A 14,715-nucleotide genomic window follows, 5' to 3' on the forward strand; every position below is an offset into this window, starting at 1 on the left:
TAGCATATCGTGATATGCATCGTATCGAATCGTTCCATGATATCGCGATACGTATCGTATCGTGAAATTTCTGTATCGTCACACCTGTAATATTCAGTCAGTTGTTGGGGTTGAGCACAAGACGGGGCAGGGAGGCTAAGGAAGTTCAGTACTACGGATCGCCGGCAACTTGGTCAGATTGTGAGTAGGGGAAAATTGAAAAGCGTTGAGAATATCAGAAATGAGATGATAAATAGAGGAAGTCCTCAGGTATGTAATGAAACTCTTAGACAAAAATTAGAAAGACTTAACTGGGTGAAAAAACACGGAATTCCCTCACCATTGATGAAAGATGCACAAGAAGAAACACGTTTAAGCTAGTGTAGGTCTCACGGAAATCAAGATTGGGACATGTTCTGATGATAGTTCTGTCTGGCTTTTTCCAAACTTTGTGAAAATTTGGACAAAAGATACCGTGAAATCTATCTACCAACACCCAAAACAGCCCGAAATTTCACATGTGGTGTGGGATATTTGTGTATTTTCACTGGAAATTTGATGAAGGAACAATATGTTGACATCTTAAATGATCACCTCCTTCCAAAGGCCTGAACACTGTATGAAAATAATTGGATTTTCCAGCATGATAACAACCCAAAACACAGTGCGGGCTGCACAAGACAGTGGCTGTTGGATGAAAATGTTCAAGTGTTAGACTGGCCAATCTACAGCCCAGATCTTACCCTATTGAGAATACATGGGGACTAATGGAGGACAGAATAAATAAAAAAGGAGTTATTGAGGAAATATTGAGGATATGAAGAAAGAAGTGGTTGAATATTGTGATATGCTGTCACATGATTCCTACAAATGTTGATCGGTAGTGTACCTAGGTGCATTCAGGCGGGTATTGCAGGGCAAGGAGGTCTCACAAAGTACTGAAAAGACACTTAGATTGTAAGTGAATCATATCTCGACATATTCATTTAAGTAAAACTTTTATAGTTTACATATATGTATTAGATATTTGCCGAAACAACTTTCTTGATAATTTCTGGGAATACTATATTATTCTCTGTTATTCAACACCACATGCAAGATATGTATTGGTGTTCAGCAACTCGCGTTTGTCGTGAGAGGCAACTAACAGGATTTGATGGTCAAGCTCATTGACTTGGTTGACACATGTCATCATATCCCAAGTGCGTAGACTGATAATCATGATGTTGAGCACTGGATTGTCCGGTCCAGACTCGATTATTTACAGACTGCCAGCATATAGGTTGAATAGTGTAGGGTGCTGCGTTAAACAACAAACAAACAAACAAACAATATATACCAGGTAAACCAGTAATGGATATTGGAACCAAACAGCCAGCTTGTCAGGGTACCCCGCCACCCCCACCCCCCACCCCATGGCCAGCACTGACTGCTGGGGACCAGTACTTGGAGTTCCTGCAGGGGTGGTGCAGTTTAGTCATATTTCAACTGTCAGGACAGATAAAACTCATGACATGTGCATAATTCTTTGACTTAAAAATTCCTTTTCCTCAAAAGATCTTTCCTTACCCCAACTGCCTGAGTGACAACGTCATCATCCTCAAAGTACTCCAGAGAGAAGCTGGGATCCAGGGTGAGAAAGAGGCGGTAAGACATCTGGGTGAAGTAGAACTGTAGCAGTGACACCACCTGCAATATCATGTTCAATACTATGTGTATATGATATCTCTCTATGTTCAATACTAGGTGTATATGATATCTCTCTATGTTCAATACTATGTGTATATGATATCTCTCTATGTTCAATACTATGTGTATATGATATCTCTCTATGTTCAATACTATGTGTATATGATATCTCTATGTTCAATATTATGTGTATATGATATCTCTATGTTCAATATTATGTGTATATGATATCTCTCTATGTTCAATACTATGTGTATATGATATCTCTATGTTCAATACTATGTGGAAATGATATCTCTCTATGTTCAATACTATATGTATATGATATCTCTATATTCAATACTATGTGTATATGATATTTCTATGTTCAATACTATGTGTATATGATATCTCTTTATGTTCAATACTATGTGTTATATGATATCTCTCTATGTTCAATACTATGTGTATATGGTATCTCTATGTTCAATACTATTTGTATATGATATCTCTGTATGTTCAATACTAGGTCTATATGAGATCTCTATTTTCAATACTAGGTCTATATGATATCTCTATGTTCAATACTACTTGTATATGACATGTTCGATGCTATCTGTATGTCTGTATAAAGCATAGTTCTATGCTTGATGCTATCTGTACACGGCATAGCTCAAAACAAACAGAATAATATCTGACACAAAACAACCTCCATCTAATAACTATAATGTTTCAAAGATTTTATTTAGGACACTCTCTATAGAACACACTGTCTTTCAAAGGTTTTTCATCCAAGGACTGGACATAACAAAAGAATTAAATCAGGAAGCTGTGAAATTCAGAAATCCGATTGCAGTATGGAATTTCGCCTTAGCTCGTTGTATTCAGAGCTGTACTGCTATCATAAGATGTATACAACTTGTATACAACTCATCGTATTTGATACTATCATTCTACGACATATCATTGTGATATTTCTCGTGTCTGCACACAACTGTATCTACACACAACAGACCTTGTCTGTAGAGGGCAGGGTGTCAGGGTTGAGGAACACCTCGGTATAGTCTGGCAGCTGGAACTGAAACAGGAATCCAGAGTCACAAAGAATCCTATTTAGACAGTTAATTTAAACACAAAATAACATCACAAATATAGTATCTTGTTGTGCCAGTTCTAGTTATCAACCATCTAAAATGTTATCATCATAACTATTTTAGAATTAGTGCAACAGTGAAAAAATTAGTTTCATTCAAATGCAAGATGATCTGAGAAGTAGCTTAAGTTCTATGAAGCATATATATGCACATTATGCACATTACCGGTATGTGGAACACGTAAACAAACATGCATTGCGGTAGCATCACAAGGGTAGACAGGCCTGGGCATCAACCAAACCAAGATGGACAGCTCTCATACACTAACAAAGATTTAGCTGAGATCGTTTAGTACAATCACATTGGTTGCATAGCTAACCTGCTTGTTGAGCGCCAGCACGAAGTGCCACGCCCACATGACAGGCACTGTGTTGGTGTTGTTGGGGTCAAGGTCAAAGGGAAACCCCTGGGAGCTGATGAGATGGGAGGCCCAGAAAGGCCTCATAATGTCCGGCAGAGTGTACGTTGGCCGCAGTGTCACCACCGTGGTCATGTCACCTAGGTCAGGAAATACCTTATATTCAACTCTGTATGGGGAATCTGCATCTCAGTAGACATAATTGTATCTGTACCATGAGGCAATCACTTTGATCTTGTGCATCATAAAATATCTTGTAAATAATAAATGAATTTTAATGATTTCTAAAGAGATTCGGAGAATTACACTCATGAAGGCATGTCCTTTGCATGACATCTTCCATTCTATTTTAAATTCAATCTTGAAGCGACTTACTGCCCTAGCAGAAGTCAAAAAGTTTGCAAACTTTCATAAAACGTTTCATTTCTTCATGTTTTTTTAACTTCTAAATGCCTAACAAATATCAAAGTCATGGATAAGATTAAAAGAAATATTTTTATATAAATATATTGGCCAGGACATAGATTCACATGTGTTATTTGCTTTCAAAGTTGAATTTTTTTACTATGAATTGTATATTTATATACTTATCCTATCTCAGGTCTTGTACTCTCTTTCTTCAATTCGACCTGCAGAGTGGAAATGAACTGCAAATAAAATCCTTGGCCTCACTTGTCCATACGTCCATGCACTCCATGCTGCCCCCTTATAAGGATGTCTGGGGTGACTCCTGGGAAGCATGCACCACGAACCACTACCTGCTCACGTGACCATCTCTCCTTAGTCACCTCGTTCTTGGAGCAATGTAAACAATCTGAGAAGTTTGGATGCCGGGCAGGCATCCATCGCGTGAGATAGGATAAGTATATATATTTACAATTTATAGTGACAGCATTGACTTCTAGCTTGTTGATGTGAAGAGCCTGATCGACAAATGACCATTGCCCTGCCACTTGACGATTGATTTGATGGGCACCCCAGCCCCTGAGAGACGCATCGACGATCAGATGATGAGTCGGTTCAAAGGGCGTCAAACAATCTCCTATGCAAATGTTCTGTTCATTGAGCCACCAATGAAGGAAAGGCTGAAGAGACTTGGGAAGACAAATGAGCACTTTGGGGTTGTTGGCTTGAAGGTACGGATGAAGGGACCTTTGAATGGGCCGAAGTTGAAGTTGTCCTCTGTAAGTCAGAGCCTGAACTGAGGTGAGGAGATCTAACAGCTCCTGCCACTGAAATAATGTTCTTTCCTGGGACAACGTTGGTGGAATCCAATGCTGTATTTTGAGCCACCTGTCTTGCAGCACACAAATCATCCCCAGACAGGTGTCAAACACCGTGCTGATGAACTGTAGCCTCAGAGGCTACAGCTTGGTGGTGAACTGAAGGTGATGTAAGAGGACGACCAGATCCTGCTCAGCCTGGAGGCAATCGTTGATGTAGGACTTGAACGGTATCCCCCGACAATGAAGGAAACATACGAAGGGCTTTGTTATCCGAGTAAAAAGCAACGGGGCTGTAGAAATTCCAAATGGAAGGACTTCCCATTGGTAGTGAATTTCCTCGAAGACGAACCGGTTTGCGAAGATGCGAGTGGATCGGAACATGGAGGTAAGCATCCTAAAGGTTGAGGCTGATTAGCTAATCTCCTTTCCTCAGAATGGTCTGAAACAGGCTTATAGACACCATCCTGAAATGAGGTGGTGGTTGCAGGTACTGGGCGTTGAACAGCTTCATACTGAATATGAGACGCAAAGCCTTTCTTGGGACAAGAAATATCGGAGAGTAGAAGCCTGGAGTGACAGGTACCGGGCCGAGAGACTCTATCACACATTTCTCAAGCAACATCAGCTGGTGAGATGGAGCGAAGGTCAGAGGTGGCTATCCGATGACGGGCATCTTGTAACCGTGAGATAACGTTGAGACGTCGTTGAGGATAATCCAACTGGGGGCGAAGAGTCCCAGTCTTCCACCTACAGGCTTATCCAAGATTGGCACGACAGGGGGTGGAAGGTCCCAGTCATGTGAAGAGTTCGGTGAGTCACTGACGTCCAGAGCCTGAGCCGTCACCAGAGTCGGATCTGTAGGGGCGTTTGGAGGAGCTACTACAGCCTTGCTTCCTTCCAGTTGCCTCGAAAAATATCCCTGCGTTTCGGGTTAGAGGAAGTGAACTGTGCTGTGCACCTTTGCTTAATGGTTTCCTGTAACTGTTTTTTTTAGATCCATGGAAACTTGTAACTGCAATCAACCTTCATAGAAACATCGTGAATCTAGCTATTACACAAATAGTCAAAAGACCATGGCTGGCAAAACAGTTCAACTCGAAACCTATCATCCCAGGACGTGTGGCTGAGAGGTCCCCTTCATCTGATAGCAAGCAGGTGTCCCAAAGAAATGAGTAAGCTGGTCCAGAACTGTTTGAAATTGATCCAGCACCAGCGCAATTGATTCATGAATGTAAGCCTGATCATCAGAAGTGGCATGCTGAGACCTCATCAACTGCTGACAGGATACAATTTATAGCTGGGTAGGGTTCGACGAACGTGTTTTTCCAGGTGAGCTAACTCACGATACACAATAAGGAAGGGTGACTGAGTCCGCTTAGCACACAAGATGCCAATACCCTCATCCACTGGCGGTTCAACCACAAGCTTGGTGAATTCATTAAAATGGGTAGAAGACAAGGAAAATCTTGGTGAGCTAAACCCGTCCTGGCTCATTTAAGGCTTCTAAAAGCATCATCCAACGAAGCAGTCATTTTGGAAATGCAGGAACGAGGTGTAAAAGTTATTGAGGCCAAGTTCCAGTTATGAATAGAGTAAGAAGTGGGTAGGTCATTCACAGAAGTACTCTTGGGCAGACGCAACTTATTCACGATCCAGGCTAGAACGTGTGCAGGCTCAACCACATCAAAACTACCCCCCCCGGGTAGAGACGTCATCCGAGTAAACAGGTAAGGGTGGCACAGGTTCAGTGTGACGTATGGGTGACAACGCTGAACGAGTCGGTGCATTCGTCACTCCAGACATCCTTGTAAGGGGGCAGCATGGAGTGCATGGGCATATGGACAGATGAAGCCTAGGCTTTTATTTGCAGTTCGTTTCCACTCAGCAGGTCGAATTGAAGAAAGAGAGTACAAGATTTAAGATAGGATAAGTTTAAAAATTTAACATTAAAGTCAAAGTTGGATCACAACTACATCAAATAGTTGTTTGATTGGCATTCTAGAAGTTGGGGAGTCAAAAATGAAGCATACAACTTTATGGATGACAAGTTCTTATTTATTGCATACAGTGACGTTTTGATGTAGATCCTTACATCGTTATCAAGCTAAAAGTGATAACTTGATAACGATGTAAGGATCTACATCGAAACGTCACTCTATGCAATGAATAAGAAGTTGTTATCCATAAAGTTGTATGTTTCATTTTTTACATCAAATAGCCTTGAAATGATGGTATTACTGGTGACAGAGATATGCTTCTTCTAGATCATTATACTTTGAAACGGGATGGGATTTACTATCGGAGAGAAGAAGGGTGAAAAAATTATCGTTATTTTATAAGATACATACAGGCCTTGCTCCAAGTTTTCTTTATGATTTACTCCCTCCTGTAGTAGGTAGTCGAACAAATTATGAATTAAGAAACTCCAGTAATTACACTCAACCCTGTACAAGACTACGATATTCGACTCTATCCTTTTTTCCATCAACAATTAAACTGTGGAATAACATCCCCTTAGCTATCAGAAACTGTAAATCTGTTGTGTCTTTTAAAACTGCAGTTCATGTGAAACAAAAATGTGCACCCGTATATTTCTCATATTGGAAAAGGAAACTAAATGTTTTGCATACAAGATTAAGATATATGACAAGTACACTTAATTATGATCTATTCAGAATTAATGTTAGAAATGATGCAGTGTGGCCATAATTGTGAAAATGCTTTTCATTATTTTCTTGAATTTCCATTATATATAATTCAAAGAGAACAAATGTTAACCTCTTTAGAAAATATAGTGAATAATAGAGCATGTATTGATATTAATCTCATCTTAAATGGCAATGCAGGTCTCTCGCTTAGCGAAAATCAGAATGTTTTTAAAAGTGTACATATCTACATCCATAACACTAAACGATTTAAATAACTCTGTCTGTACATATCTATACCCTTTGTCTGCCTCTTGTTGAACTTTTTTGTAATATACACTTGTAACTATGTGGAGAGGGCTTATTTAAGTTGGAGAACTTGTGCCCAATCCGTTTCTTAATTGAATAAAATATGTTTCAATCAATCACTGGTGACAGCACTCACCTCGGATATAACACAGTGGGTGCATGTTGGTGGGAGTGGTCAGCAGTTGTGGTGATGGCCAATCAGCTTCCTTCTCACTCACCTGCTGTGGCAGCAGGACATTGGAGCTTCCTGGAAGGGCAGGATGAAAGAATTTCAAGTTGGAAGTGTACAGAAGTGCTTTAGTGTTCACTGTTTATATGTCCTTTAGTGTTCACTGACTATATGTCCTTCAGTGTACACTGACTATATGTCCTTCAGTGTTCACTGTATACTTGCCCTTTAGTGTTCTCTATGCATATGCCCTTCAGAGTTCACTGTTTATATGTCCTTTAGTGTTCACTGTTTATATGCCCTTCAGAGTTCACTGTTTATATGTCCTTCAGAGTTCACTGTTTATATGTCCTTCAGTGTTCAGTTTATATGTCCTTTAGTGTTCACTGTTTATATGCCATTCAGTGTTCACTGTTTATATGTCCTTCAGTGTTCACTGACTATATGTCCTTTAGTGTTCACTGTCTATATGTCCTTTAGTGTTCACTGTCTATATGTCCTTCAGTGTTCACTGTTTATATGTCCTTCAGTGTTCACTGTTTATATGTCCTTCAGTCTTCACTGTCTATATGTCCTTCAGTGTTCACTGTCTATATGTCCTTCAGTGTTCACTGACTATATGTCCTTCAGTGTTCACTGACTATATATCCTTTAGTGTTCACTGTTTATATGCCATTCAGTGTTCACTGTTTATATGTCCTTCAGTGTTCACTGTCTATATGTCCTTTAGTGTTCACTGTTTATATGTCCTTCAGTGTTCACTGTCTATATGTCCTTCAGTGTTGTCTGTTTATATGTCCTTCAGTCTTCACTGTCTATATGTCCTTCAGTGTTCACTGTTTATATGTCCTTTAGTGTTCTCTATATATTGCCCTTTAGTGTTCACTGTTTATATGTCCTTCAGTGTTCACTGTTTATATGTCCTTCAGTGTTCACTGTTTATATGTCCTTCAGTGTTCACTGTCTATATGTCCTTCAGTGTTCACTGTTTATATGTCCCTTAGTGTTCACTTTCTATATGTTTTTTAGTGTTCACTGTTTATATGTCCTTCAGTGTTCACTGTCTATATGTCCTTTAGTGTTCACTGTTTATATGTCCTTTAGTGTTCACTGTTTATATGTCCTTCAGAGTTCACTGTCTATATGTCCTTTAGTGTTCACTGTCTATATGTCCTTCAGTGTTCACTGTCTATATGTCCTTCAGAGTTCACTGTTTATATGCCCTTCAGTGTTCACTGTTTATATGTCCTTCAGTGTTCACTGTTTATACATCCTTCAGTGTTCACTGTTTATATGTCCTTTAGTGTTCTCTATATATTGCCCTTTAGTGTTCTCTATTTATATGCCCTTCAGAGTTCACTGTTTATATGCTCTTCAGAGTGCACTGTTTATATGTCTTTCAGAGTTCACTGTATATTTGCCCCTTAGTGTTCACTATCTATATGCCCTTTAGTGTTCTCTATATATATGCCCTTTAGTGTTTTCTATCTATATGTCCTTTAGTGTTCTCTATCTATATGTCCTTTAGTGTTCTCTATCTATATGACCTTCAGTGTTCTCTATCGATATGTCCTTTAGTGTTCTCTATCTATATGTCCTTTAGTGTTCTCTATCTATATATCCTTCAGTGTTCTCTATCTATATGTCCTTTAGTGTTCTCTATCTATATGTCCTTTAGTGTTCTCTATATATAAATACGTTAGTGTTCTCTATCTATATGTCCTTTAGTGTTCACTGCCTATATGTACTTTAGTGTCCACTGTCTGTATTTCCTTATCTATCACTGGATGTTCAGGTCAATACTCGATTATATACAGACTGCCACCATATAGCTGGAATATTGCTGAAGACAGCCTTAAACAACAAACAAATAAATAAATATAATTCGCACACATGATACAAGCAGGGCCGGCTTCTCACACCGTCATAATGCTCCACCAAGAAATGCCAGTACACATGTAAGTCTTACCAGTAAAGTCAAAGCTCTCATATTGGAAGAGAATCCTCTCCAGCTTGTCTCTCATCTTCATCATCTTACACCACACAACTGCAACAATGTTCAACAGTAATCAACATGTAATGTTACATCACCTCAACTGCAACAATGTTCAACATGTCATCTTAGACCACCCAACTGCAACAATGTTCAACAATAATCAAACATGTCATCTAACACCACACAACTGCAACAATGTTCAACAATAATCAAACATGTCATCTTAGACCACCAACTGCAACAATGTTCAACAATAATAAAACATGTGATCTTAGACAACCATCTGCAACAATGTTCAACAATAATCAAACGTCATCTTACACCACCCAACTGCAACAATGTTCAACAATAATGATAACATGTCATCTTAGACCACCCAACTGCATGAATATTCAACAATAATCAAACATGTCACCTTAGACCACCCAACTGCAACAATGTTCAACAATAATCATAACATGTCATCTTAGACCACCCAACTGCAACAATATTCAACAATAATCAAACATGTCATCTTAGACCACCCAACTGCAACAATGTTCAACAATAATCAAACATGTCATCTTAGACCACCCAACTGCAACAATGTTCAACAATAATCAAAACATGTCATCTTAGACCACCCAACTGCAACAATGTTCAACAATAATCAACATAGCATCTTTTATCAACTCAACTGCAACCATACACAGCAGTGTACAATCATTGCCATTTTCTGCTGTGTAAAGAATGCTGTCTCCATGCATTTTTTAAATTATGCATTATATGGCTAAACACACTGAATGTATTGCAAGAAATGATGAATGAACAAAACTGATTCTTCACATTGGACATTTATTTGGGCTGTTAACCAGTCACCCTACCAGCTTGGAGTGACTGAAGCAGCCAGATGGACTCTAGCAGCTTATCAACAATCTGAGGGAACTGGCTCACTTGTCAATGAAAGTGTTCACAGAATGGTTATATTATCTTGACAACTGAACAATTATCTTGACCACTGAATAGTTCACTTGCCAAACAAACAATTCTCTTGACAACCGAATGGTTCACTTGACAATGAAACAATATCTTAACAACTGAATGATTCACTTGACAATGAAACAATATCTTGACAACCGAATGGTCCACTTGCCAAACAAACAATTCTCTTGACAACTGAATGGTTCACTTGACAATGAAACAATATCTTGACAACCGCATGGTTCACTTGACAATGAAACAATATCTTGACAACTGAATGGTTCACTTGACAATGAAACAATTCTCTTGACAACTGACTGGTTCACTTGACAATGAAACAATTCTCTTGACAACTGAATGGTTCACTTGACAATGAAACAATTCTCTTGACAACTGAATGGTTCACTTGCCAAACAAACAATTCTCTTGACAACTGAATGGTTCATTTGACAATGAAACAATTCTCTTGACAACTGAATGGTTCACTTCACAATCAAACAATTCTCTTGACAACTGAATGGTTCACTGGCCAAACAAACAATTCTCTTGACAACTAAACAATTCTCTTGACAACCGAATGGTTCACTTGCCAAACAAACAATTCTCTTGACAGACAAATGGTTCACTTGAAAATCAAACCGTTTGCTTGATAATTAAATAGTTCACTTGAAAATCAAACCATTGCTTGATAATTAAATAGTTCACTTGTCAATCAAACAATTTGCTTGATAATTAAATAGTTCACGTGACAATCAAACAATTTGTTTGACAATTAAATGTCTCACTGGACAACTGAACGCTCACTTGACAATTGAAAGGCTCACTGGACAATTGAAAGACTCACTTGACAATTGAAAAGGTCACTTGACAATTGAAGGGCTCACTTAACAATTGAAAAACTCACTTGACAATTGAAAGACTCACTTGACAATTGAAAGACTCACTTAACAATTGAAAGACTCACTTAACAATTGAAAGACTCACTTGACAATTGAACGGCTCACTTGACAATTGAATGGCTCACCTGATGGTAGGGGTACTTCAGTGCAGGGTACAATGAGATTGTTTACATTGGGGATGTCGTTTGTGAGAAATGATCGATAGTCCTTCTGCAACTGGGTCTGGAAGAGAAACATGATAAGACATCCATCAATCTACGATAATAATTGTTTATCAGTCTTTTGGAAGGAAACCATCCCAGCAACCATTTGTCCATTTATAAATATAGAACAGTAAAACAAGAGAACAGCAGTCTGAATAATCAATAATACCTTTCACTATAACAATGGAAGATGCCACTAGTCAAGAACATAGGAGATTTATCTCAAAATTGAGAAATATTACTTGTGTGTGATTACCTGTGACCAGATTTGAGCAAATTTTATGATAACTGGCCATTTACCCTGGAATCATTCCAAGAAAACATGGTTTCCAATGCACTCTTGTCATAATGGTAAAACGGAAATAAACTATGCTTTGAAATTGGAAATTCAAACTAAAATAACGGGTTTCATTAATAGGCACTGAATCATTTAAATGTGTTTACATTGAACAGAAATGAATCCATCCAATGCTCAAACAATTCTCCATCCAATCTGAATCTATCCATAATCTATTTGAAACCTATCTATTTCCGATGTATCCATCCATCCATTTGACTTTGAATCCCTCCAGTAACATAGTGTCAAATGTCTTACCAAAAATCTTAACTCACTCACTAACACACTTAGAATCTCACCTCATGAAACAGCCACATTGGAGCCAAACTAGGAGCCTTGTCCGCATCTGGAAAAAACACAAACATTTTATATATCTTCAACCGTGAGACACGAAAACAGAGAGTGTTTTATTTTACCACTGTAACTGTGCACCATCAGACAATGGTAATGGGACTTTCAAACCAGTAACATCAGCAGTAGTGGTAGCATGAACAGAGTGTAGAATAAACAACAGTGTGTGGGCTGTAGGGTATTAGTAGTGAGTGAGTGAGTGAGTTTGGTTTTACGCCGCTTTTAGCAATATTCAAGCAACATCACGGCGGGGGACACTAGAAATGGGCTTCACACAATGTACCCATGTTGGGATTCGAACCCGGGTCCTCGGCGTGACGAGCCAACGCTTTAACCACTAGGCTACCCCACCGCCCCGGTATTAGTAGTGAGTGTTGTGTTGACGCCACACCTATCTCGCCGCTGTGACCTGTGATGTCCTTCCACTGCTGCAGGGATAGAGGCTGAATGCTGTCACTCAGTGGGTTGTAGTATTCCTTCAGGGTACCTGCAACAGAGGGAGCCATATCATCACTACACCATGTATACTGAAAGGCAAAAAAAACGTCGTATGTAGATGGGGTAGTAACTGGTTGAATGGATCACTCTATGGTTATAGGAAACAAGGACACAATGAAAAGATAACAGAAGTTATTTTTGACAAACATTTGTTTATTAAGGCCTTTGGTGTTGTTTGTCACATCCTATTCACCGATGACGTCACTGGAAGGAACCGAAGTCAATATCGGGTGTGACCACCATTTGCATTCACAACTGCAGCACACCTCCTGACCATAGAGTGCACGAGGCGATTCACATAGGCCATAGGAATCCGAGCCCACACCCTCAGGAACGCTCTGCGTAGTTGGTCCGCAGTTGTTGGCCTTGGTCTAATGTCATTGAGGCATCTTTGGATCTCATCCCACAAATGCTCTATTGGGTTGAGATCTGGGCTCAGGGCTGGCCAAGGCATGGTTTCCACATTATGCTGCTGCAGAGTCTGGAGGTATGTGCACGCGCATTGTCCTGCTGGAAAACATGATGCCGATGACGTGCAAAAAACGGCACAACATGGGGTCGTAGGACTTGGTCGATGTACCGTGCAGCTGTCACACCATTCCCTCTTCCTGGACCGAGATTCTGGAAGATAACCGGTCCGATTTTCTGGTTAAGTCCGATTCCACCCCAAACCATAATGCTCTGACCACCCCAAGCGTTTCTCTCCATCACACACTCATCATTGAAGCGTTATCCTCTGCGACGCCAGACCCTAGTCCTCCCATCAGCCACAGATACGCAATAGCGACTTTCATCGGAGAAGATAACAGTTCTCCACTGTCTCTGATGCCAGTGTTGTCGCTGTTTTGCCCAGTGTAGACGTTTGCGGCGGTGACGTTGCGTTAGCACTGGACCCAGGGCAGGACTTCTACAGCACAGGTTGCGGGGTTGAAGGAATCGCCGAACGGTGTGGTCACTGATTGCTCTTTGGTGGGTGCCAATGGTGTTTCGAGCTGTCTCTGTTGCCATGTTGAACCGGTCTTGCAAGTGGTGGACGGACGATCTGTCTGTCCTGGCGGACGGATGGTTACCAGGGTGCGACCACTACGTGGGCGGTCATCTGTGCTGTTGGTGGTGTTGAACCGTTGACGGAGGCGTTCAATTGTTCTTACAGAACAATTGAAGTCATTGGCGATGACAGTAGCACGTTGACCTGCGTGGAGACGTCCGATGGCCTGTTGTCGTTGATCCCTTGTTAACCTCGGCATAGCTGCTGTAGTCTGGAAACGACTAAAGGATCGGTAGTCAAGCTGGGAATTAATACCCTGTATGCGCACGAGATGCACGTGCAGTGTGCTTTCAATGTTGCGTTTGGTTGAGCTGTTCCTTGTCCAAAAACAGTGAAACTTTTTGAAATCATCCAAAAAGTTGGTGTGTTGTACAAACTTATCATCTAGTGTTCGAATCATGTTTTTTAAATGTTGTTTTCAGTCATCAAGTGACAACTAGTTAATCAAAATACATCATTGATACCAAATCCATAATCTGAAAAATACGACGTTTCTTTTGCCTTTCAGTATATATCTAAGGAAACATACAGCCAATTACAAGGAATACAGAAATGCACATTAAACTTGCTAATCACATGTATACTTCTACTTTAAGTGGAAAGCTACCCTGCCACCACCAGTCATTTGCCTTCAGTGAAAACCTACCCTTCTTCTGTCTGGGCACAACCTACCATATATGTGACTGGGGACAGCCTACCCTTCACCTGACTGGGGACAACCTACCCTTCACCTGACTGGGGACAGCCTACCCTTCACCTGACTGGGAACAACCTACCCTTCACCTGACTGGGGACAGCCTACCCTTCATCTGACAGCAGACAGCCTACCCTTCACCTGACTGGGGACAGCCTACCCTTCACCTGACTGGGGACAGCCTACCCTTCACCTGACTGGGGACAGCCTACATTCACCGG

At 40.3% G+C, this 14,715-nt stretch overlaps 1 protein-coding gene across 1 annotated transcript in view; it reads right to left on the minus strand.

The window, feature by feature from the left end:
- Positions 1 to 14,715, minus strand: part of LOC124271531 — a 97,161-nt gene that overhangs the window by 28,163 nt on the left and 54,283 nt on the right. Inside the window, 8 exon segments of the mRNA XM_046706673.1 lie at positions 1,549 to 1,668; positions 2,663 to 2,725; positions 3,121 to 3,299; positions 7,476 to 7,586; positions 9,478 to 9,555; positions 11,489 to 11,585; positions 12,203 to 12,249; positions 12,646 to 12,741. Coding sequence (XP_046562629.1) covers positions 1,549 to 1,668; positions 2,663 to 2,725; positions 3,121 to 3,299; positions 7,476 to 7,586; positions 9,478 to 9,555; positions 11,489 to 11,585; positions 12,203 to 12,249; positions 12,646 to 12,741 — 791 coding nt within the window.

The sequence above is a fragment of the Haliotis rubra genome, unplaced genomic scaffold (genome assembly GCF_003918875.1).
Source record: "Haliotis rubra isolate DU_JTF1 unplaced genomic scaffold, ASM391887v1 Scf161, whole genome shotgun sequence".
Taxonomy (NCBI): domain Eukaryota; kingdom Metazoa; phylum Mollusca; class Gastropoda; order Lepetellida; family Haliotidae; genus Haliotis; species Haliotis rubra.